At 43.3% G+C, this 26,561-nt stretch overlaps 1 protein-coding gene and 1 long non-coding RNA gene across 3 annotated transcripts in view; both read left to right on the top strand.

Moving 5' to 3' along the window:
* LOC131460541 (NACHT, LRR and PYD domains-containing protein 12-like) overlaps window positions 1–26,561 on the top strand; it is a 216,418-nt gene that overhangs the window by 179,625 nt on the left and 10,232 nt on the right. The window contains exon 21 of one of the 2 annotated variants that reach the window (XM_058631137.1): window positions 26,059–26,232. The exons of the other annotated variant lie outside the window; for it this stretch is intronic. Within the exon in view, the coding sequence (XP_058487120.1) occupies window positions 26,059–26,232 (174 nt within the window). The remainder of the gene's footprint in view (window positions 1–26,058; window positions 26,233–26,561) is intronic. 2 annotated transcript variants of the gene reach the window in all.
* Window positions 18,077–18,613, top strand: LOC131460567 (uncharacterized). Its single transcript, XR_009240397.1, has 3 exons — window positions 18,077–18,158; window positions 18,353–18,487; window positions 18,584–18,613. It is a non-coding gene; the product is annotated as an uncharacterized LOC131460567 (long non-coding RNA).

A 26,561-nucleotide genomic window follows, 5' to 3' on the forward strand; every position in this document is an offset into this window, starting at 1 on the left:
TGAAACAAAGCGGCGGAGCATGGTTTTCAGGGTGCGATTGAATCTTTCCACCAGCCTGTCTGTCTGAGCTGACACTCTGGGCATGAGCGAACAGTCAACCACATCTGTATACATGTTGGGCAAACTGAAACGCCTACCAATTCTAGCCAGTGTCTTGTATTTTCCCAGGTGTCCTGACCATGGGATGGAGTGGGCTAGGCTCATCACCTTTTCCCTCATGGGACCTGGCACCACTAACGTCTCACATGCACCCTTCACTTGATACAGTATATCTTGTTTCAGAATGTACCTCTCCTCTTCTAAGAGGCTTGTGTTCCGACTTGTCACTCCCTCACTTCCTTCTGCTTTTTTGAACCAGGGCTCCAGGGTCTTGTCCTGTCTCTGCAACTCAACTATGTCAGTTGGTATTTCCGTTTGTTCTGTGGACTCTGGCCTCAGCCATACTTCTCTGCTGTAGGGTAACTCCTAATATCTCCATGCACACAGCACACCTTTACCGGGGCCTGAGGCCTACACTCCTCCTCAGAGACCAGACTTTCATGGATCAGGGTTTGTGAGCTACCCGTATCCACTAATGCCTGCACACATTCCCCATTAATAAGAACTTGGACCAAATGTCCCGTGTTCTTCAGTGTCTGCTGTGCATGTGGTGCGTGTGGCCTAGGTGCATAACAGATGGCAGTGTTCTGGGTATTTCTGGCTTGACAGTTTGGTTTAGTGTGTCCCCTCTCCCCACAATGGTAACACTTAACCTCCTGTCTAGTTCTATCTAGCCGTCTGTTAAAAGTAGGTCTATCCTGTACCTGACCACGACTCTCGCCGCCCCCATCAGACTTATTTCTACTCCACTGGATGGTGCTGGGAAAAAAGTAAAAGCAAACCAGAACTGTGAATCAGGGTGAACAGGGATACTGAAATACGCGTTTGCTAAGTCTATTACGGAAAACCAACAAGACTCTGATGGAACCTGTGACATTAGTGTTGTAACATTTGGCACAGTTGGGGCTGGGTGTTGCACAGCATCATTAATGGCTCTGAGATCCTGAACTGGTCTACACCCCCCATTAGGTTTTTTGACAGGCAGAATGGGGGAGTTGCATGGTGAATGAGGACATTCCACGATGGCACCTTGTTTTATGAGAGACTGAATGACAGGATCTATGCCTTCAACAGATTCTGGACTAAGTGGATATTGTCTTTTACAAGGTCTGAAAACAGATTTTGGCTGAACAGTAACAGGAATTGCACCTTTTATATTTCCAAAATCAAATTTACTTTTTGCCCACAATTTGTCAGGTACTGTTGAAACCAATGCTTCCTCTTCAGTGGTTAAAGTGTAACTTCATTCGTATATGTGTCGATCTTTTGATCAACTGCTACTCTAATGTTCACAGGATAAGATGTGATCTTCATTGATGGGGAGTAACAACTATCATTTGATCTTGTTATGACCCCAGGGTCGTGACTGCTTTTTCACTGTGTGTATGTGTCTGCATTTGAGTGTGAGACGGGTTGCAGGTGTGCATGTTTTGAGTGACTGACCTGTGTGAGTGAGTCAGGTGGATCCTGGGAGCTGATTGGTCCTGCCCGGAAGGAATCTGAATAAGAGGCCTGAACATCCCAGCTGCAGGGGACTTCCTCAAACCACTCACAGCCAGACTGCCAGTAGACGTGTTGTGCTTGATTTAAATAAACCTTTAAAATGGTTTGCTTTGACTTGTTGCTGGTGGTTTCTTGGGAGTTGAGAAGAGGGGGTCTCATTATGCATGTTGTGATCAGGTTTTCCCCTAGGCCTGGTCGTAACAATCTGGTTTGCCAGTCTGACACCTAAAGCTGCTTTAACCCAAGGTCCCATTTCTGTCCATGCGACATTTGATTTTTTTGTCAATGGATTGTGAGGGACAGACCCAGGTTTTCAAAACAAGGTTAACTGAGGTTTCGACAGATTTACTGACGCAGCTGCGAACTCTAAACCCACAAAAACTGTATCTATACCTATTACATCATTATCCCCTCCCACATCCCAAGTATCTTCATAGTTGTAATCTTTAGTTTTTGGTGAGAAATGTGACACACACTGCAAATGCTCAGGTGTCTCTGTAACCTGTGGTATCATGGACAACAGTTCATCTATATCCCTAGAATTTAGAAGGTCCCAAGAATATTCGTAATCACTCGCAGGAACACAGACAGGATATAGACCAGCTGTGGCACATGTTACTTTGATTCCTGTAGAATCACAATGTACATCAATGCCTAAAATGGAGACGGTCTCGGTTACCACACAGGAATTACACCTGACCTCGATATTCAACCACACAGGAATTATAATATATCTCGACAGCCTACCACAAAGGAATTACAACTGTCTACCTAGGTTTCACCCATGTACACCAGAAATGATTCAAAAACACTGTACTCACTTTTTTAAAAAGATGGAGTGTCCGCTGGTCAGCGCCCGTTCCTGACGCCAGGCGGATTCCTGTCCTCCTTGGTGGAGCGGAAATTTTCCTTACCGGTAGTAACCTTCAGTCAGAACTCAGGCCCTGAGCATTGGAGCGTCCATCCCATCCTTGTCGCCAAAATGTGAAAGAAATTCTGGAGTCATCAGTGTTCAGTAAATCATATCTTTACTTCATGCATAAACGAGAGACCCTGTCACCAAGAAGGTCTAAATGTTCTCTCTCTTTCCCCAGAAAGCTTTACCATTTATACAGAAACATCAAAGTAAAACAAGAACAGACACCAGACCTAACGTTTATGACCCCATTAGATCTAATGTTTACGACGACTAACAGATACCATTATGTGCAACCCTTACCTTGACCCTTCCTTATCATACTGTTTCCCCAGCCTTCATTCACAGCTTGACTGTTAGTCAGTAACACTCCATAGCGCACACGCACACCACTGCGCATCAATAGGCTACTGCATCGTTACCACCACATCTTGTGTTATGTCACTCAGCAAACGCAATTCACAAGCCACTATATGACACAAAACAAGTTTCCACATAAGCATGGGCGTCAGATACGCGGGGAACACGTCCACGGCACTATTTATGATCAACAGTTTTGTCCTCACCACTTCTAAAAAATGTTATACATTCATCATTAACACTCGAACTACCGTAAATGACGTACCTCTTCGGTGTAGGTCTTCCTCTTGAAATAATTTCCTTCTTTTCTCCAAACGATCGCCGTGAAAAGGGCACACGAAGGAGATCAGAAACATGATGGATCGGTGGCGTTAATGCAGTGATCATAGCTTACTTCAAAACCCGCCAAAGGTTCAAACGTCGTTGATGACAACAGCGGGGGCTAGCGCCAAACACATCGCTGGGCCTGGGGCGTTCTGTCACTATGCATCAAATTTTGATTGGCTGACGACACACGTCAGTCAAAGTTATAACCAAATAAGAAATGGCAGCTTCAACGAAAGGCCAGCAATACCACTATAGCAGGTCCACGGAGCTATGATGCGTTTAATGACATCCAGGAAAATCCAGCTCAGCTTCACAGCTGTTAACTCTGCTCAGCTGTTTTTCTATTCCTTCACAGTCAATAATACACTATTGTAGGTCGTGTGACTTGTTAATTACACCAACAGTGGAACAACTTTTAATCCAGAAGAAACGTTTATTTTGTTTGATTTGTCACATTTACATTTCAAAATGAATTTGCTGCTTCCAGCTGCAACACGTCCCTCCTCCATCGTGTATTGGATAAGATTTGCTGCTGGTGTGCAAAGAATTGTGGGATAAATTCCTTCACTCAGCAGCCACTGAGAGGCTCCTCCCACAGGCGGAGCCATATTGGCTACCAAGTATCAACAAGAACAGTTTCCTCTTCATGTAGAAAGTCTGTTGTTGACCTTTGTGTTGACCTGTGTGTTGACCTCTGCCCTCTCGTTTTCAGCAGTGAAGAAGAGACGCGTGAATGACGACCTTGTGATGTAACAGCACAGAGACGGTGAGACGGTGAGACGTGTCTTCTGCTCACAGACTGAAAACCAGACCTGTTTCACGTCAGACGCTGCAGCAAAGCATCATGGGACTTTTCCTCTGGAGCCCACAGATGCTGTGACGTCGTTTAGAGAATGACAAAAAAGGGTCACATAGGGTCACGTATTTCCCAACATGCCCCCGCCCGCTGGAGCCACGCCTCCTGTTGTCTTGTCTTCTGATGTACTTGCAACCGTGTGTTCATGTTTCTGTGTCGTTAATGTTTGTTTTTATCCATGATGTTGATGATGAAGATGATGAAGATGCAGTCATGTAACACTTCCAGGACTCATGTTTCTTGTTGTGATGCGGTGTCATTTGTGTTCTGCTGAGTCATGTGACACCTGACCTCTGGTCTGGAGGCAACGCCACGACTAAATCCAAATTAAGTCCATCATAATGAGTCCATCATTCGCAGCTGTTTTGTCGTAAACAGATGTTGTCACTGAATGCTGTTGAATGACCTTTAACCTTTGGTCTTTCTATGTTTCATCAGTTGTTTTTGTATCTTGTTTTGACCTGATGATGATCACATGACTCCTGGAGCTTCTCATGTTGTGGAAGGGTTCAAAAACTTTATTGACAAATAAACCTGACAATGACGACGACCTCAGTAACAACGACACACTTCTGGGGTTTTAGTTTATATTTGTAATTTTTTTTAATAGAATAATTGGCTATAGAATAAATTCCCAGAAAATATAGAAGGAAAACTTCCTTAAAAAGGGAAGTATATCCATGTTCCAGGTGTTCCAGGTTGTTGGTCACTGCATGTCTGATGTGTTTGATGGTCAGCTGACAGAATATGACTTTGATCTGTTTCTTATTTTCCCAGAGAAAAATATAAAACTCTATATTTAAAATGGGTTGTGATATAAAAACAGAAGCATGTATGTTTTCTACCGTTTGTATTTTCATGTCGCTGCTTCACTGCTGATGTTGTGGGACAAATGTTTCCATCTTCTGTGCTGTGGTCTTTTTTACTTGTGTCTCAAATACCAAAAGAAAACCTTTTGGTATTTGTGTCTTTTTCACTCAACGGCCTTGACTGATATTTAATTATTGATCTCTTCCTCTTCATGATGAAGCATCGGTGGATTTGTACATGATCATCTTTTGCCTGACAAGAAAAAAAGTCTTTTTTCTTCGTTTGCTTGACTGAGTTCCAACTTTGAAATTGGAATAAAATAAAACAGAGGAAAAGTGAGCTGCATGTCTGATTTCACGGAATATTATCAATAAAATTTAACATGGAGTCCCTGAACGCACCACGCAGGTAACTCTCACCTGCTTCTGTTTTTTTTCTAAGCCTCTCTCTCATTTATTATAAAACTGAAACATAAATCACTGTGTTTAACAATGACAACAATGACTTAGGGCAGCTGTCACTAAACAAACTTCATTTATTCTACGTATCGATATCTATCTATCCATCCATCCATCTTTCTGGTAAGTGTGCTAGTTAATTCAATTCAATTCAATTCAGTTTTATTTGTATAGCGCCAAATCATAACATACATTATCTCAAGGCACTGTACATAGACAACATCAAGGAGAGCAGAGAAACACAACAGTTCACACAATGGGGGACAGCGGAGAGGTGGGGGACAGAAAGGGGGGAGACAAGGAGCAGATACACAACAACTGTATCATGTTACAAGTTTATACAGTCAATGATATCAACTTTTTAATTATAGCACAATAATAATGGTGATGATATATATGATATGGATAGCCTCGAAAACTGGATCTTGATCCCGCAACCTGCAAGATGAGAATACAGAGAGAGAGAGAGGGAAGGAAGGAAAGACACAAACTATGGAGAGAAAGAGACAAGGTTAATGACATATAAAAAGTCATATTCATACCCTGAGTGTGACAGAGTGAATGTGCGTGCAAATCCCCCAGCAGTCTAGGTCTATAGCAGCAGAACTAAGAGATGGTCCAGGTTTCCCTGAACCAGCTTTAACTATAAGCTTTATCAAAAAGGAAAGTTTTAAGTCTAACTTTAAATACAGAGAGAGGCTCCGCCTCCCGAACTATCATTGGGAGCTGGTTCCACAGGAGAGGAGGAGCCTGGTAACTGAAGGCTCTGCCTCCCATTCTGCTCTTACAGACTCTGAGAACCACAAGTAAACCTGTATTTTGTGACCTAAGTGGTCTATTAGGGTGATAAGGTAAGACTAGGTCTTTCAGGTATGAAGGGGCCTGACCATTAAGTGCTTTGTACGTGAGGAGGAGGATTTTAAATTGAATTCTAAACTGTACGGGGAGCCAGTGTAGAGAAGCTAACACTGGAGTTATATGGTCTCTCTTTCTAGTTCCTGTCAGAACTCGTGCTGCAGCATTTTGAATTAACTGAAGGGTTCTAACAGACTTGTTGGAACATCCTTATAATAAGGAGCTACAGTAATCTAATCTAGATGTAACAAAAGCATGAACTAGTTTTTCAGCATCCTGTAAAGACACAATGTTTCTAATTTTCATAATGTTCCGTAGGTGGAAGAAGGCTGTTCTGGAAATGAGTTTTATGTGTGAATCAAATGACATTTCCTGGTCAAAAGTAACTCCAAGGTTCCTCACAGTGGAACTGGAAGCCAAGGTGATGTCATCTAAAGTGACAATGTGATCAGAAAGTTTTTCTCTGAGGTGTTTAGGGCCGAGTATAAAAGTTTAAAAGTAGAAAGTTACAGGTCATCCAGGACTTAATGTCTCTAAGACATTCCTGGAGTTGAACAACCTGATTTATTTCATCCGGCCTCATTGATAAATATAGCTGTGTGTCATCTGCATAACAATGAAAGTGTATGTTGTGCTTTCTAATAATGTTCACTAGAGGAAGCATATTTAAGGTAAAAAGTATAGGCCCAAGCACTGAGCCTTGTGGAACTCCACAATTAACTGTTGTCTGTAGTGAGGTTTTATCATTAACATGAACAAACTGTTCATGAAAAATCAAAATATGATCTAAAAACAAAAGCCTTAGCTAACTTTTTCTTTTGTTTTTTAGCTTGTTTGATTTGTCTGTATTTTATCATGCAAAGGTTTCTCTTCTGCGTTCTTCCTGTGCACCTGCTCCTTTGAAAGGTTTAAAAAAAGATGTGAGCCGTGTTGTTTCTACATTATTTTGTTAAATAAATCATTAAAAAAACATTCAAAAAGAACTCCATAGGAATGAACAGAGGCAAAGGGGCGGAGCTCTATCCAGTTGTTCTAATACATCCATGGTATCAACATGTTTGCCTGTTTGTTTTGTCGTGTTACTCGCACTTCACATGTCTGCCACACGGTGGCGGTGGTGCGCGGGTTTTCTGCTGTTTTGACCCACTGACAGTGATAGTTGTTGAGCAGACGCTGGAGCCAAGTGAATCAAAATAGGACGCAGAGTTAATTCAAATGTAATGTTTCTGAAGCATCTTTGCTCACTTATTTCAAACCAACGATGTTCAAACACCAATAATTGCACTTTTCTTCTCACCTATAGTTGCTACCAATGATTACAAGTGTTATAAACACCTTTTGTTCATTAAAGCCTTTAATCCCAGTTAAATTGAAGGGATTTATTGATTGAATTTTCCTCTTATTTCAATGATATTTAATTTATTATGTTGGATGTTTTTTGTCTGATACTATTTTACACCTTAGAGTAGTATGTGTTCAATTCACTGTTATCGTTATATTAAAATCCTTCTTAGATTGAAATTACATTCATATAACGATCAGAAAATATTCAAATCAATTCAGGCCAGAAAACCCGCAGACTTATGATCATACTGTTAGGAACAATAAATGTAAATAATAAGGCTTTCCAGTTTGAGTCTTGCTTCCTTGGACCTGTGGCTCTGAAGCTGAGTTATCTCGCTGATGAGACAAAATGATATAACAAAATAATGAAGTCATTAATGACACTCACATACATTTTGGGATATAAACTGTTGTGAAAACTGGATTAACAGTTTCCTAAATGATCAGTTTACCTGGAGTCAAACTCAGTTCCACGTGTGTCCACGTCTTAGATAGATAGATAGATTGTTGCGGCTTCCAAACACAAACCTTATAGCCGCTGAGAGTATATGAGGTTTGGGTCCTCAGGTACGTAGATTTATGACGCGCTATAGTAGATTATGATAAAGATACGCTGAGATCCAAATATGCTTAGGTGCATTTATTGTAACAAAACAGCACAGAGCTATCACAGCGCAGCAAGGATGGATAAACGTAAAATGAGACTGGCGGATTAAACAGGAAAAAAGGGTGATAAATGAATGAATGAGTAGCGGTAGCGGTCAACAAAAATTACGGCTACTCCCAACCCTGACTCTCTCTCTCTCTCTGCGTCACCGGTGAGTGCCCACCTTTACGCACACACACTTCCGCACCGTGCACACGCCCACTCCCAGGTGAACCACGCCCTCTGCAACACACACACACTCTCTAACACACCGTGCTGCTCATCTTCAGCCTGTATGTCTCTTACACACCAGCCCCTAATTATTAGGTCTCACATAATAATTCACATTTCAAAACACAATAGGAGACATAATAAATCATCATATCAATTTCAACGATAATGCAAAAATGTCTAATAAATTGCTCAAGTCCATGAAGTCATTACAACGAATATTCCTTCTTCTGGTCGTCATGACCGATTAGTGCAAAGTCCATCTGACGTCCGAAAACACAAAGTCCATATAGAGGTCAGCAACATCCTCATGCTGCCTCCTCCTTCTCCAGCAACAAACACACCTTGGATATGGGTCTGTCCAAGCAACTGGTTCTTGTCTTAATCCGAATTTGACGCACAAATCCCTTGCGATCTGGAAAAGTTTGCAAGACACGTCCCATAATCCAAGAATTACGAGGTGCAGTACTGTCCATTAGCAAAACTAGATCTCCTGCGACAAGGTTTCTCTGGACTCCAGTCCATCTCTGTCGTTCCTGTAACAGAGGCAGGTACTCCTTTGTCCAGCGCTTCCAGAACAGATCAGATATGTACTGGACTTGTCTCCATCTTCTCTGTGCGTACAGGTCTGCTGCTTGGAACTCTCCAGGTGGTAATGAAGGCTGGTTTTTAAGCAGTAACAGATGGTTCGGCGTCAGTGCTTCCAGGTCGTTAGGATCTGTGGAGGCCTTGGTGATGGGCCTGCTGTTAATAATGGCTTCCACTTCGCAAAGAACTGTGTGGAGTCCCTCCTCATCCAAGCGTTGTACTTTGAGAGTGGAGTTCAGGACTTTCCTCACCGATCTAATAAGCCTTTCCCACACTCCTCCATGATGTGATCCAGCAGGGGGGTTGAACGTCCACTTAATGCCCTTTTGAAGTAACACATCATGCACCTGTGCCTGGTTCCACTGCGCAATCGTTGTTTTTAGCTCACGTTCTGCACCCACAAAATTTGTCCCATTATCAGAGCGCAGCTCGCGGACCTGTCCTCTTCTGGCTATAAAACGCCTTAGTGCATTTATGAAGGAGTCAGTGTCCAGAGAAGGTGCCACCTCGATGTGAATAGCTCTCAATACAAGACAGGTAAATAGGACACCATACCTCTTCACTGTACTCCTCCTGCTCCTCACTTCGATGGGTCCAAAATAATCAACCCCTACACATGTGAATGGAGGTTCATCAGGCTTGAGTCGGTCTGTGGGCAAGTCTGCCATCTGCTGGCAAACTGGAGTGGCATTAAGTCTTCTGCAGATGGTGCACTTGGACAGAACTCTCCTAATGGCAGTACTTGCTCCTGTCATCCAGTATTTCTCCCTGAGCTTGGACAACATGTGGTTGCGGCCGCTGTGTCCTACCTCTTGATGTATATTTCTCAGCAGCAGGGTAGAAATATGAAGGTCTTTTGCCAGAATGATAGGATGCTTAGACTCCAAAGGCAGTGCTGCTTTGCTAAGCCGTCCTCCCACACGCAAGACTCCATCCTCCAGCCTTGGACACAATTTGTGCAGGTGACTATTTTTCTTGACATTTTGTCCCTTTTCCAGACACGAGAGCTCCTCAAAAAACTTTCTCTTCTGGCAAAACTGAATTATGGCCAGCTCAGCCTTGTCAATGTCCTCCACTGTAGGAGCTCCCAGAACAGCTGCACCTTTAAATGTGCACCTTTCCTGCTCCATCATTCTCTGTTGCTGCATTCTCTCTTCACTCTGATTGGCTATTAGCCTTTTTCTCTTCCTGATACAGGACGACAACCATTCCTTGTATTTCAGCCACCACGCCACAGCTTTCTTTAATCGGATCCACGAGGAATAATGATGGATCAGGTGAGTAGTGGGATCCTCTTCAGCTTGTACAGCATTGACAACAGCAGTTTTCTTCACCTCTGGATCGTCCTGGGGGAGATGACTCACAGGCTCAGGGTTCACAGGCCATTCTGTTTCAGGTTGGCAAAGAAACGGAGGTCCTGTTAACCAGAGTCTGTCCTTCAGAAATGCCTCCACTTTGAGCCCTCTGGATGCTGCGTCTGCTGGATTTAAAGCTGTATCCACGTACCTCCACTGAGCGGGGTGAGATGATTTCAGGATCTCCGAAACACGATTGGCAACAAACACCTTAAATCTGGAGCTTTCGTTGTTAATGTATTTCAGCACAGAAGCACTATCAGTCCAAAACACAGATTCCTGAAGACTCATGTGTAGTTCTTTCTTCCACAGGACATCCATGCGACTGGCCATTGTTGCAGCAATCAGTTCCATTCTTGGAATTGTAACTGTCTTCAGTGGAGCAACACAAGCCTTTCCCATAATGAAAGCACTGTGCATTTGGAGGTGCTCATTCTGTAACAGCAGGTAAGTGACTGTACCATAGCCTTCCTCAGAAGCATCGCAGAAATGGTGTAGTTGTGCAGTAATAACATCTCCAAACTCCAGAGGTTTTAGACATCTGGGCAACTCAAAGTTGTCCAGTAGGTGGAGCCCTTGCACCCACTTAAGCCACTCTTTGGAGACAGTCTCTGGTATGGGATCATCCCAACCAACTCCTCTTCTGCACAAATCCCTCAAGATCCTTTTTGCTGTCAGAACAAGGGGACTTAACATGCCCAGAGGGTCATAAATGGAGCTTACAGTAGAAAGGATGCCTCTGCGGTTGAGTGGTCTGTCCTTCCATACAATTTTGAATTTAAAATTGTCTGACTTGATACACCATTCTACACCCAGCACTCTTTCAATGGGCACAAACTCCCGGTCCAGGTCCAACTGCTCCATGCCTTTAGCTCTGCGGGGCCCTGGGATGGTCTTGAGCACTTCAGATCTGTTACTGTGCCACTTGGTCAAACAGAATCCCCCTTTAGCGCACAGAGACATGAGCTCATGACAGAGGATCAGTGCCTCCTCCTCTGTTGCAACTGCCACCAAACAATCGTCCACATAAAAGCAGTGCTGCAGCTTGTCCACTGTCTCCTCCTTATGCTCATGTCCAAAATCCTCTGCACATTTCCTGAGGGAAAAGTTGGCGCAGCTAGGGGAGGATGTAGCTCCGAAAAGATGTACCTTCATCCTGTATTCACATGGTGCTTGGTTCAAGTCTCCTTGTGACCACCAGAGGAATCGCAGCAGATCAGCATCATCTGGGGGCACTTGCACCTGGTGAAACATAGCTTCTATGTCAGCCATTATGACCACAGGTTCCCTCCTGAACCTGGTCACAACTCCAATCAGTGAGCTGGTTAGATCGGGCCCTTGCAACAGCTCTTCATTCAGAGATTGTCCTTTGTAACTGGCACCACAATCAAAAACAACTCTGAGCTTTCCCTTTGTCGGGTGGTAGACACCATGGTGCGGTATGTACCAGACCCTGCCATCACTTCTTTCCAGCTCTGCATCAGGAACCTTTTCAGCATAACCTTTACCAAGTAGATCGTTAATAAAGGTGTTATACTCCCTGTAAAACACTGGATCCCTCTGGAGCCTCCTCTTCAGATGGTTTTGACGCTGTTCCACCACTTTCCTGTTATTTGGCATGCTGACGTTTGGATTTTTCAAAGGCAGGGCGACCTGGTAGTGACCATTGACATGTTTGGCTGACTTTGTGACCATGTCCATGAACCTCAGGTCTTCCCTGGACAGACCCACTTGTTCCTCCACAGCAGATTCTGGAAAGTCCATCTTAAATTGCTGTTGCCACAGTTCATCCAAATTTACAATGGACACACGGTTCACAGTTACTGGCTGCTCACAGTAATTGGCCTCTCCACCGTTTCCTGTCAGTGGTCCATTTACCGTCCAGCCCAGCGCCGTCCTTATAGCGTAGGGTCCATTGTGCTCACTGCGGATAACTTCCAGCGGTTCCATGGCTCGTGGAACATTCGTTCCAATCAGCAACTCAATTCCAGCCTCAATCTGTGGTAAGGAGATGTGTTTTAAATATGGCCACCTTGTCAGATCCTTATTTGTGGGTATGTTTGCTTTGTGGACTGGCATTGACAACTGAGTATATGCTTTTGGCAACTCAATGAAGCTGTCATCTTCAAGTGCTGCCACCTCCAGCTCTGGCACAATGTAGCTACTGACCACCTTCTCCTGCCCCATGGTCCTGAGAAGAATGTTGGCTCTCTTCCCAGACAAATTGAGCTTCTGCTTCAGACTCTCAGTACAGAACACCGCAGTACTTCCCTGGTCCAAAAAGGCGTATGTGAGAATGATTTTATTGCCCTTCTTCGCCTTCACTTGGATCGGCACGATAGGAAGCTTGCAATCCATCTCACCAGCCCCTGTAAGCCCACTGGAAACCAAGGTGTCGTCCACTGTAACCTGGATGCTTCTCTCAGCTGGTTCTGCCGTTGCCACACTATCCTTATGGAGCACAGTTGGATGTCTTAGGCCACACTTCGAGCAGGAAATCTTCCTTTGGCAATTTTTGCTTATGTGTCCTATACACAGGCAGCGAAAACAAGCACCATTTTCCTTCAGGAAGTCAATTTTCTCTTTGTGTGCCATTTTTTCCAACCGCGCACACACATCCAATGTGTGTCCTCCAGTGCAGCAGGGACAGATCTTCTTGGCTGGTGGTTTTATGTATGTAGCTTTCACAGGTTGAGCTGTTCTCTCCACACGATTCACTGTGGTAGCGAAGCTGGTTCCTCTGATGCTGGAGCGAGGGGGAGGTTTGTGTTTCATTTGTTTAGTTGTTATAACAGTGTCCTGAATGTTTCCAAACACAGGGTCTGTCAAGATTTTTACCTGTTTTTCAACAAAGTTGGCAATATCCACAAACCTTGCTCTCCTATTGTACCTTTCCTGCAGGTCACATGCGTCGCACCTCCAGCGGTCTCGGAGTTTGTACGGCAGTTTTTTAATGATTTCCACCATGTTTGTGGGTGTGTCCAGATCACTTAAATACTGCACATCCTCCAAAGCGTTGCAGCATCCACGCAGAAAGAGGCCGTACTCCTGGAGGGCTTTCACATCTTCTGTTTTAATAGTGGGCCATGACAAAGCTCTCTCCATGTATGCTGCTGCCACCTTTTGCTCATTGCCATAGTGCTCTTTCAATAGAGCCTTTGCCTTCACATATCCTCTACTCGACTCAATGTGCTGACAGCTCCTCACTAGTCCCTTTGCATGCCCTTTGGTGTATTGTTCAAGGAAGTAGAGTCTGTCACAGTTGTTACTGGTGTTTCGCTCAACTCCATTTTCAAATGCTTTAATAAACGAATGGTATTTGAGTGGGTTACCATCGAAAATGGGAATTTCCCTTTTTGGGAGTGCTGAGAGGCATTGTTGTTGCATCAAGAGTGTTGAAATTTCATTTTGTTTTCTCATTATGTCCAGCACACTGTCATTTTGTGATGCATCAGTTTGTGTAACATTGGTCACAGGATCTTCAGGAATGGTTAGATAACGTTGGAGCATGTAAGAAGGACCTGGGAGATGTTTTATGTCAGATAAGTGAGTGACTTTAGGCTTCACAACTGTCTGTGTGGTTTCAATTGCGTTGGATTTTAGTTTAACTGGCAGTGATGGGACAAATTCCATAGCATTGTTGTTAAGTTGTTGTTTTGAGCATGTCTTTTCATAGTATGAGTTCATCCCATCTGAAACCTTTGACTTTGATTTACTGCCAACACTGCTTTGTGATTTTATAACACTTAGTTTTGCCATTTCCTCAGCGATTTCATTCTCCAGTAAAAGCTGTTCTCTTCTTTTGTGTAGCTTTAACTCCTCTTCATCCAATGCATGTTTTTCCTTTAATGCCTTTTGTTTTATTGCCAAAATTGCAAGATTTGTTTCAGTTTTTAAGCGAGCAGATGAGCGTGAAGCCAAGGATGAGGAATGATGTGAGCGTGATTTCTTGGTTGCATTTGAGATGCTGTCACAGGGCTGTAGTTCATCCTGAGGATCTTGTCCAGTGGAAACAGATACTGGAGGGTCAGCAACAGACAAATCCTTACTTTTTTCGACAGGAATTTGTTCTGCATAATTTATTTCCTTTGTTGGTTGCTCAGAAGTATTTGTCTGTAGTGGTAATTCATTTGAGTTTTCATGCGGATTTTCCTTTATCCATTTTTCCACTTGTTCCTTGAACGCATCACTGTAATCCATAATGCTAGAAAACCACTCTTTTTGTTTTTTATGTTCATCATCAGGAAGAAGTTGCAATACTTCGTTGTGCAGGTCAGTGGCCTTTTTACACAGTGCATTCAAGTTATTCAGTTGTGAGGGGATTTCAGTTACATTTTCTTTTGATTTCATGTGCGTTTTTATTTGCGGAATAAGCTCTTTGATTTTATTAACGGCACTTTTGCGCTCATGCTGCAACCGTTCGATTTTATTTTCCATTGCTTTGGCCGTCAGTTTGATTTCCCTCTTTTCACGTTCCATGTTTGAACATTCAGCATCAGCGTTTATTTGACTCATTTTCGTTAGATTGTATTTTTGTATGAAGCAACACAATCACATTTCATTCAAGAGCGTATTCAAATCCATCCATAGACATGGTATTTAAATTCATTGACAGAGCGGATTCGATCCAAGCATTTCAACAAGCAGTAGGTCTTTAGACAACATCAGCCGCCACATGCCACAAAGTCCCGACATCACAATCCATAAAAGCACGGAGAATATGCGCCACCATCAATGCGCCAATGCAACCAGCGTATCCATTTAATACATTGTCCTCATTTGACTCAATGCATTCCAATCGAAGCGGATTCCTTAATCCACAAACATTAACAGGTTCAGGCCTACCTGTTCCCAGGTAAATGTTTGGCGTGGTGTGGCACTTAGCTGTGGCTCCTTTGTTCTCGGGCTAGTCGGTGCGGGACGACTTGGTTCTTTGATGCGGCTTGATGATTTTCATTAAACGCCAAGCCATTTTTTGTTGACAAAATGTTGCGGCTTCCAAACACAAACCTTATAGCCGCTGAGAGTATATGAGGTTTGGGTCCTCAGGTACGTAGATTTATGACGCGCTATAGTAGATTATGATAAAGATACGCTGAGATCCAAATATGCTTAGGTGCATTTATTGTAACAAAACAGCACAGAGCTATCACAGCGCAGCAAGGATGGATAAACGTAAAATGAGACTGGCGGATTAAACAGGAAAAAAGGGTGATAAATGAATGAATGAGTAGCGGTAGCGGTCAACAAAAATTACGGCTACTCCCAACCCTGACTCTCTCTCTCTCTCTGCGTCACCGGTGAGTGCCCACCTTTACGCACACACACTTCCGCACCGTGCACACGCCCACTCCCAGGTGAACCACGCCCTCTGCAACACACACACACTCTCTAACACACCGTGCTGCTCATCTTCAGCCTGTATGTCTCTTACATAGATAGATAGATAGATAGATAGATAGATACTTTATTGATCCCGAAGGAAATTGAAGAGCTGCAGGGACATCGATCAATGATTAAGATTTAAGATTGTGTTGGACAGTAACCATGTGTTAAAAGGAGACATATGCAGTCATTTAAAACATGTAGTCTACAAATCAGTGTCAGTGTCTGATACCTCACCTCTGTATGATTGAAGGCACAGGATCGAAACGACGTTGAAATAACTTTTCCAATCGGCATTTATATATTTTAGCAGTTTGGCTATAACATTGCATAGTTTACAAAGTGACATTAATTATTCACAAATTTCACAGAAAGTACATTTCTGTGTTCATAAAAGTCAACACGAGTATTTATTCTTCTCTATTCCTGTCGCACACCGGGATAAAAGTTTCTTGTCAACAAGTGTCTATGAAATACGCGTGTGTAAATAAAGTTTCAATAAAAGTAGACGTTATCACGTTGTTAAACGTCATCACGTTTCAGACGCAGTCTCTTCTGTGACCCAATCAGAGTGTCGTGTAGTGTGAGGGGTGTGTCGTAGAGTGTGAGGGGGTGTGTCGTTGAGTGGTCTGCGGGTCTGCAGCTGGACCTAGAAAGTGAAAGTAACTGTAACTTTGCTTCAGTCGCCATTTTAACTGCGCAGCACGAAGACAGACTGGTGAGTGTTGACGTGATTATGATGATAATATATGATGATATATGATGATATATGATGATTTAGTGCGTGTGAGTGAAGTACCTTAAAATGATACTTGAGTAAAAGTCTTAAAGTTTGACATTTACTCTACTTGAGTATCAAAAATCATTTCTGATATAAAATGTAGTCAAAGTTGCTAGAAATAACAAAGTAAAGTACAAATACGTGGAATGTGTACTTAAGTACAGTCATGAAGTATATGTACTGCTTAATCCTGACAGATTAGAATGGAAACTTCCAGCCTGTCATAACTCCAGTCAGTCGTCTTTTGTTTTTCCTAAATGTGACGTCATGTTTTCATCTTTATGTCAATTCTACTCAAGCGTCCAAACCGAAACATAAAGTCCCTTCAAACGCGAACACAATGTTAAATGAGATTAAATGAACGATTGTAAATGATCATTTGGATTAAAAGTGAAATAATAATGTCATATATTCGTATTTTGATCAAAATAATGACTTGATTTCGTAGGTTTAAGTACTATAAGTACTATAAGTACTATAAGTGCTTAATGCACTAAAATCGGATTAAGTGCTTTTACTGTGAACTTTTGGAGTAATCCAGGGTCAAAGTTGACTTGAACAAAACTGAGGTTATTCTTTTTTTGAAGTGGTATCAAATCCACATTTACGATTTAAATGTAATTGTACTTAGTACTTGATGAACAAATATGCAGTTAATAAGTAATCCAGGATCTAATTTGACCAGTGCTCTCAAAACTGAGCTCATCAGCTGACTTGAATGCAGACAACAGCCCTTCAGTCACATACAGAGTAGCCTAGCACCATCTACTGGCACAAATATGTAAGTGACATGAACAGCAGGTTTCATAAAACACCTTCTCTGACAGAAAACTCCTGATGTGTTACAGTTTTCTCTCGTGTGATCACTGGACTGAACACAGATCCACATCAGACGTCCTCCAGGAAACATGAAGGAGATTTTCCACTCAAACTGAGAGGTAACTCTTTAAAGTGCTTTCAATATGATGCTTTCAGTGGAGCAGTGATAAGTCAGTGAGGAGCTCATTTGCACAAACTCATGACAACAACAAAGAGAAGACGTGCTTTTTATATATGAGGTTTACACTTTACACTATAAAACAAGTTATTCTCTGTAAATCTGTATATTGGGACGGTTTATTCAATTGAATTTTATTTGTATAGCGCCAAATCATAACATACAGTACATGATCTCAGGTCTGTACATCGACAACATCAAGGAGAGCAGAGAAACACAATAGTTCACACAATGAGCAAACACTAGGCATCAGTGGAGAGAAAAAACTCCCTCTTAACAGAAGAAGAAATCTCTGACAGAACCAGACTCAGAGATGTGCGGTCATCTGCCTCGACTGGTTGGGGTGAAAGGAAAATGGGGGACAGAAAGGGGGGAGAAACGGCCAAGAGGGAGATGAGGTAGAGACACACATCTTCTCCATTTCTGCATCAGTAAATCTGTGATCAACCTGTGTGTGTGTGTCTGTGTGTGTGTGTGTGTGTGTGTGTGTGTCTCAGAATGACTGAAGTCCAGCAGATGAGTGGTTGTGTGGAGGAAGACAAGGACAGAGCAGAGTCTCCAGGACCCAGCGGTCTGTCTGTGAAGAGTGACTGTTCTATGGGAACACCTTTAACCTTCAGTCATGAACCTGGAGCCTCAGAGACAAAGTAAGAGACTCATGCACTGACAACAAGAGAACATCACACTCTCACTCTTGTGCACTCTAAATGCTGACTGTACCTGTAGAGCAGTGGTCCTCAACCCCCGGGTCGCGGACCGGTACCAGTCCGTGGGTCAATTGGTACCGGGCTGCAGAGAAAGAATACATAACTTCCATTATTTCCGTTTTATTTATTATCAGATTGTGAACCATTCTCTCGCCACATCTGTCTATGACTCACTCTTGACACATGTCAACATGCTTGCCTCGGTCACATGTCACGGTCGAAGAAGAAGATCAACTGCTGGAGATGGCAAAATGACGGCGGCATTAAAAGTATGTTTGAGACAATAACTTTGCCGGTGTTGTGGATTAAAGTCATGACAGAAAACCCTGAGATCACCACAACAGCAACATCCTATCTGTGTGAAGCAGGGTGAGCGGGTGCTGCTGCTGCTGCTGCTGCTGCTGTTGACGAAGCACCCGTCTCCTGGCTCGCGTCATCTGGGTCCTCCGTTACCGCTGCTGCGCAATGAACAGACGGGACTTCACATTTGTCCTTTGGTCAGCGGCAGCATCCGCAACTGGTTGATGGACTCGGCCATTTTTCCCCCAGCCGGTCTGTGCAGTATCGTTGGTGCGATGTTACGAGGACGCTGCTAATAACACACATACACAGTGGATTCACACACACTATTTAAAAAAGACCAGTTTTTATGCTGGTCGTATCATTTTTTTTTTTTTTTTTTTTTTTATATATTTATTTATTTATTTATTTTTGTATTAAAGGCCGGTCCTGAAAATATTGTCTGACATTAAACCGGTCCGCGGCCCGGGGGTTGAGGACCGCTGCTGTAGAGGATCAGTCTTTACACAAAGATCAGCGACCACAGGCTGTAAACCTGAAATCATTCCCTTCACTCCAGACTCTGGAGGTCACACTGACACTGAGGCTGCTTTGTGATCAAAGTGTCTAAACAAAGACCATCATCAGTGATCATGTGATGTTTGTGTTTGCAGAGGTCAGAACCAGAGACAGAGAGCAGAGTCTCCAGGACCCAGCGGTCTGTCTGTGAAGAGTGATGAGTCTATGGACAAACCTTTAAAGTTCAGTCGTGAACCTGGAGCCTCAGAGACAAAGTAAGAGACACTTTGTCCTGTGAAGAAGTCACAACCAAACCTGTGTCCTCACAAAGACAGTATCACACACACACACACACACACACACACACAGCTGTTTTACCGTCATAAAAACTTTTATCCTGAGAAAACTTGTAACAATGCACTGACAACAAGACAACAACAGACTTTGTTGTGCGCTAAACACAAATGCAAAAAACACCAGAAACGAGTGGAAAACTCAACTAGAAGTGAGTGAAAAAGTCACTAGAAAGATTCATGTGATTGGTTCTACAACTACATCAAAGTCATTTGTCATCAGCTGTGAGTTTTTAAACCAGCTGCAGTTGTCCTTGGGTCACATGACTCACTGCACGTCATCATGATGACATCCATTGTATTGATCTTTGTCTAAATGTTGAGAAATAGCAGGCTTGATCATATTGACCATAACTCTTTGGAAACACTGTATTTCCTGTACTTGTTTGTGTTGTTTTCAGCCGGACATGAGAGCTTCAGCACAGGAATGATAATAGAACGCTTCCATAGCTCTGGAACAACAGGATTCTCTGTCAGTTTTTCAAAGATTGCACAGAAAGCATCATGAAGTTCAGGAGAGCAGTTTTTTAGCACAGAGGCTGAGAAACCATCAGGTCCTGTAGATTTCTGACTACCGTCATGTCTAAATGCTGACTGTACCTGTAGAGCAGGGCCGTCACACTCTAATGACCTGGGGGCCAATGAGCGTCTATTCTGGTCAAGAGGGGGCCGGACTACGGAACATAGAGTCGTCAAAAAACAAGTGTTCAGTAGCACGAGCTTCAAGTTAAAACACAATCTTGCATCATGATATCACACGTATACTTTGTGATACTGTTTATGATGCAAAATCAATCTGTTCATATCAAATACACATTTATTTCAAATGACGCAAATAATAACGTGGATGTCGGCAGAGCAAGGTCATACAGCGGCGACACGTGGCGAACACAGATCAGCACGAACTTAAAGGAAAAGAAAGAAGACGCTCTTCTCCATCACTCTGCTCCACGCTCATGAACTGCAATCAGACGCAGCTTTGATTGGACACGCTCAGTATCACAGGTGGCTCGTCACTTTCACACATGAAGTTTGCCCAACATCAATAAACAATCAATACAAATAAACAAAGAATAACTGAGGGCACAGTTCAACAGTGGACAACTGTAATGAAACCATCAAACTAGGACTGATGATGGGGAGTCAGGGAGTGCAGCAGTTCCCTGACCTCACTTTTGAATCCACCAAACCTTTTGACAACTTTTCACCTTTCATGATAATAATAATAATAATAATGATAATAATACATATTATAATGATAATAATAATAATGATGATAACAACAATAATAATAATAACACTGATGATAATAATAATAACAATAATAATAATAATGACATAATAATAATAAGAAGAAGGATAACAATGGTTTCATCACACAAATTTGTGCCAGGAGCCGTTTCAGCCACTGCCATTCGTGGCTCGGTCCCTAACAAGCTTATTTATATATGTAATTGAATGTTGTATGTCATAAATTTAATAATGTGATCATTATGAGCGAATGTCTTATTATTACTGTTCTAAAAACATATATTCTATCACCTCACTGGCAGCTGTGCCTCAGCTACACACTGTGTTTAAAACAAGGTGAGGTCGTGGGCCATATTTGTATTATAACATGATATTTCAGTGGGGGGACCGCATGTAATCAATTGAGGGGCCACATATGGCCCGCAGGCCGCCAGTTTGGCACCTGTGCTGTAGAGGATCATTCTTTACACAAAGATCAGCGACCACAGGCTGTAAACCTGAAATCTGTTTGTGATCAAAGTGTCTAAACAAAGACCATCATCAGTGATCATGTGATGTTTGTGTTTGCAGAGGTCAGAACCAGAGACAGAGAGCAGAGTCTCCAGGACCCAGCGGTCTGTCTGTGAAGAGTGATGAGTCTATGGACACACCTTTAACCTTCAGTCATGAACCTGGAGCCTCAGAGACAAAGTAAGAGACTCAATAAATAATGCTCTCAAATCAATATGATATGCTCTTGAATTAAGATAAGAAATAACCTCCATCTGTTGGAGGGAAACGTCCAAACTTCAGAGCAGCTCTGAAAGCAGCTTCACATCAACAGCTCATTTCTTTTATTTGTGGTTCAAATTGAATTTGACTGGACTTTTGTGAAGGAAGAAGAACTAAATGTGTGTGTGAGCAACAGACTGAACTGAACTGATTCAGAATCTGATGAAACGGATCAATGAGTCAAACCATTGACGAGTCAGAGAGAGTGTGAGGATGAGCCTCAGGGTTAGACCTTTACAACAGTCCATCAGAACCACTGTGAGACAAAGCTGTAAGGATGTCTTCACAGAGACATGTCCACCTGTCCCTGACGTGTCAGTGATAAAGAAATGTCTCCACAGACACATGTCCACCTGTCCCCGACATGTTAGTGATAAAGAAATGTCTTCACAGACACATGTCCTCCTGTCCCTGACGTGTCAGTGATAAAGAAATGTCTTCACAGAGACATGTCCACCTGTCCCCGACGTGTCAGTGATAAAGAAATGTCTCCACAGACACATGTCCACCTGTCCCTGACGTGTCAGTGATAAAGAAATGTCTCCACAGACACATGTCCACCTGTCCCCGACATGTTAGTGATAAAGAAATGTCTTCACAGACACATGTCCTCCTGTCCCTGACGTGTCAGTGATAAAGAAATGTCTTCACAGAGACATGTCCACCTGTCCCAGACGTGTCAGTGATAAAGAAATGTCTCCACAGACACATGTCCACCTGTCCCCGACGTGTTAGTGATAAAGAAATGTCTCCACAGACACATGTCCACCTGTCCCCGACATGTCAGTGATAAAGAAATGTCTCCACAGAGACATGTCCACCTGTCCCTGACGTGTCAGTAATAAACAAATGCCTTCACAGAGACATGCCCACCTGTCCCTGACATGTCAGTGATAAAGAAATGTCTCCACAGACACATGTCCACCTGTCCCCGACGTGTCAGTGATAAAGAAATGTCTCCACAGACACGTCCACCTGTCCCCGACGTGTCAGTGATAAAGAAATGTCTCCACAGACACATGTCCACCTGTCCCCGACGTGTCAGTGATAAAGAAATGTCTTCACAGAGACAAGTTTGCTGTTTCTGTGGACGAGCAGACGTCCCGCTGTCCTCTGTGTCAGGACGTCCTGAAGGATCCAGTCTCCACCAGCTGCGGTCACTGGTTCTGCAGACGCTGCATCTCCTCATACTGGGACCAGTCTGGTCCACCAGGAGACTCCTGCTGTCCCCAGTGTGGAAAAAGACCCAGGACAGGACGTGGACCACAGAGCATCTTTGGTAAGACTCATAAGGAGAGCAGCTCCCATCAGCACTAGCAGACTTTAGAAATGGAAAAACAGGAGAAAACAGTTTAAAAGTTAAAAATGTGACTCATGTTAACTCCATGATGGAGTTTAACTCTCTGCTGCCCCCTGCAGGTTGAAGAAATGAAGGTTTCCCTTCATTTTGCTGCTTTTCTCTCATGATTGTTCTCTTGTATGCAGATGATACTCTTTCCTTCACAATCATCACAGTTCTTCTAGAATGAGTCAGTCTTTCAGAATAAAGTTATTCAAGTCATTACAGTGAAAATGTAGTTTTTCATTTGACAACAAACAACATAAAACAACAACGTCACAGAAAAACATGACACTGATGAAAATAATCCTCAGCTGCTCACATTCTTTGTCTCTTGTCTTTCAGCATATGTTGGTCTGCAGGAGGTTCTAGATGAACATAAGATCAGTCTGAGGAGGAGATTTGAACACGTGACTGAAGGAACTGAAGGAACAGGAAGTAGAACCCTCCTGAACAGGATCTTCACTGACCTCTACATCACAGAGGGACAGAGTGAAGAGGTCAATACTCAACATGAGGTGATGCAGCTGGAGATGACCTCCAAGAAGAAGACGGTCCAGGATACTCCCATCAAGTGCTGCGACATCTTTAAAGCCTTACCTGACCAGCAGGGGAGCATCAGAGTCGTCCTGACCAACGGCGTCGCTGGCGTTGGAAAAACCTTCTCGGTGCAGAAGTTCACTCTGGACTGGGCCGAGGGTTTGGAAAACCAGGATGTGAATCTGCTGATTATGCTCTCATTCAGGGAGCTGAACCTGATCAGAGATCAGCAGCACAGTCTTCTCACGCTGCTCCATGTTTTCCATCCAACATTAGAGAAGGTCAGAGCAGAGGAGCTCGCTGTCTGTAAACCTTTGTTCATCTTTGACGGCCTGGATGAAAGCAGACTCTCACTGGACTTCAGCAGCAGGACACAGGTTTCTGACGTCACACACAGGTCATCAGTCAACGTGCTGCTGACCAACCTCATCCAGGGCAATCTGCTTCCCTCGTCTCTCGTCTGGATAACTTCTCGACCTGCAGCGGCCAATCAGATCCCTCCTACATGTGTTGCCAGGGTAACAGAAGTACGAGGCTTCACTGACGACCAGAAGGACGAGTACTTCAGGAAGAGATCCAGAACTGAAGATCTGTCCAGCAGAATCATCTCACACATCAAGACGTCCAGGAGCCTCCACATCATGTGTCAAGTCCCAGTCTTCTGCTGGATCAGTGCTACAGTTCTGGAGCACATGTTGACCACAGAGCAGAGAGGAGAGCTGCCCAAGACCCTGACAGACCTGTACTCACACTTCCTGCTGGTTCAGACCAAGAGGAAGAAGAACAAGTACGATAAAGGACGTGAGACAAGTCCACGGGAGCTGATGGAGGCCGACAGGGACTTTCTTCTGAAGCTGGGGAGGCTGGCCTTTGAACATCTGCAGAAAGGAGACATCATGTTCTACCAAGAAGACCTGGAGCGGTGTGGTCTAAGTGTGACAGAGGCCTCAGTGTACTCAGGAGTTTGTACAGAGATCTTCAGAAGTGAGAGTGTGATCTTCCAGAAATCAGTCTACTGCTTTGTTCATCTGAGCGTTCAGGAGTTTCTGGCTGCAGTCTACATGTTCCACTGTTTCACCAACAGGAAGACAGAGGTACTGCAGGACTTCCTCAGAAAAAAAGTTGATGATGATGATGATGATGATGGTGGTGATGATGATGATGATGATGATGATGATGAAGATGATGATGATGGTTACACTTCTCTGGATGTGTTCCTGAAAGCAGCCATGAAGAAATCCCTTCAAAGTGAAAATGGTCGCCTGGACCTGTTTGTTCGCTTCCTTCATGGACTCTGTCTGGAGTCCAACCACAGACTCTTAGGAGTTCTGCTGGGTCAGACTCAGAACAGTCCAGAAATCATCCAGAGGGTTACTGAGAACCTGAAGAAGATGAACACAGAGAACATCTCACCTGATAGAAGCATCAACATCTTCCACTGTCTGACAGAGATGAACGACCAATCAGTGCATCAGGAGATCCAAGAGTTCATGAAGTCAGAGAACAGAGAACAGAAACTCTCTGAGATCCACTGCTCAGCTCTGGCCTACATGCTGCAGATGTCTGAGGAGGATCTGGATGAGTTGGACCTGAGCAAGTACAGAACATCATACCAGGGGAAACAGAGACTGATTCCAGCTGTGAGGAACTGCAGAAAGGCTGTGTGAGTTCAGACATGATCAATAACATCATCAGTCAGTGATGATTCATGGTTTGGTTTATCAAATACACACAGAAGTCAGTTCTTTTTACATTTTACATGTCATTTAGCAGACGCTTTTATCCAAAGCGACTTACAATAAGTGCATTTAAACATTTTGGTACAAATAAGAGCTAGTTCTTCTCATTCTTCTCATTTGTTTCTGGAGATGTTTTAAATGATGAAAGTGAAGATTTGTCAGCTGGTTGTGATTCTTGTTTTGAACTGAATGAAAACACCAAATCACAACATTCTCTCAAGTCTCTGTTCATGATAAGACAGAAAGACAAGAGAAACCAACAGTTCACACAATGAACAAACACTAGGGGGCAGTGGAGAGAAAATCTGTGACAGAACCAGACTCAAACATGTGCAGCATCTGCCTCGACCGATTGTGGTGAAAGGACAAAATGGAGGACAGAGGAGAGGAGGGGGAGAGAAAGTGAAAGAGGGAGGTGAGGTAGAGACAGAAGAGAGAGACCAGGAGCAGAAATATAACAGTTGTGTCAGCTTCTAAGTTTAAACAGGACTTATGACATTTTTATACAACTACAATGTTATTGATGTTCTATTAATGAGACATAAACATTAGACTGATATCAACTTTAATTATAGTCAGTCAGCATCTACCGCTTTATCCTCTGCCAGAGGGTCGCGGGGGGTAATGTGCCAATCTCAGCTACATCGGGCGATAGGCGGGGTACACCCTGGACAGTTCACCAGTCCATCGCAGGGCAACATACAGAGACAGACAAACAACCATTCACTCTCACACTCACTCCTATGGTCAATTTAGAGTGTCCAATTTACCTAATCCCCACATTGCATGTTTTTGGACTGTGGGAGGAAGCCGGAGAACCCGGAGATAACCCACACACACACGGGGAGAACATGCAAACTCCATGCAGAAAGGCCCTTGTACCAACCGGGGCTCGAACCCGGGTCTTCTTGCTGCAAGGCGAGAGTGCTAACCACTACACCACCGTGTGGCCCACTTTAATTATAGTATCATGTTAATAATAATAACAATACTACTGGTTTCAAGCAGCAACTTTGGAACTAAAGTCTAATTTTTCATTCTTTATTCAGGTTGAGTGGCTGCAATTTGACAAAGATCAGCTGTTCTTCTCTGGTCTCAGCTCTGAAGTCTAACCCCTCAAACCTGAGAGACCTGGACCTGAGTCAGAACTATATGCAGGATTCAGGAGTGAAGCTGCTGTGTTCTGGACTGGAGAGTCCACATTGCAGACTGGAGACTCTGTGGTGAGTTCACTGACTCTCTGTTACTGTTGTAAATGTCAGATGTTTAATCCACAACTGAAAGTCATTCATGTTGTCACATGAGTTGAATCAGTGATGGTTGTTCCATGTTTCCACTTTTTCTTCCCTCAGATGTAGAATCAGGATCTTTTCACAGCTGACGTGTTTTTTGTTTTCTAAAGTGTTTCAGTCGCTGTAGTTTTCACGTCAGTCGCAGCTTTGACCTTTTCTGACTGAACTTGATGTTTCCACTTTCTCCTCTGACACGTTCACATGTAGCCAATCAGAATGAGTGTTGTTGATGATGTCACAGCTGTGACTGTTTACAAACA

Source organism: Solea solea, chromosome 6 (assembly GCF_958295425.1).
Source record: "Solea solea chromosome 6, fSolSol10.1, whole genome shotgun sequence".
NCBI lineage: Eukaryota > Metazoa > Chordata > Actinopteri > Pleuronectiformes > Soleidae > Solea > Solea solea.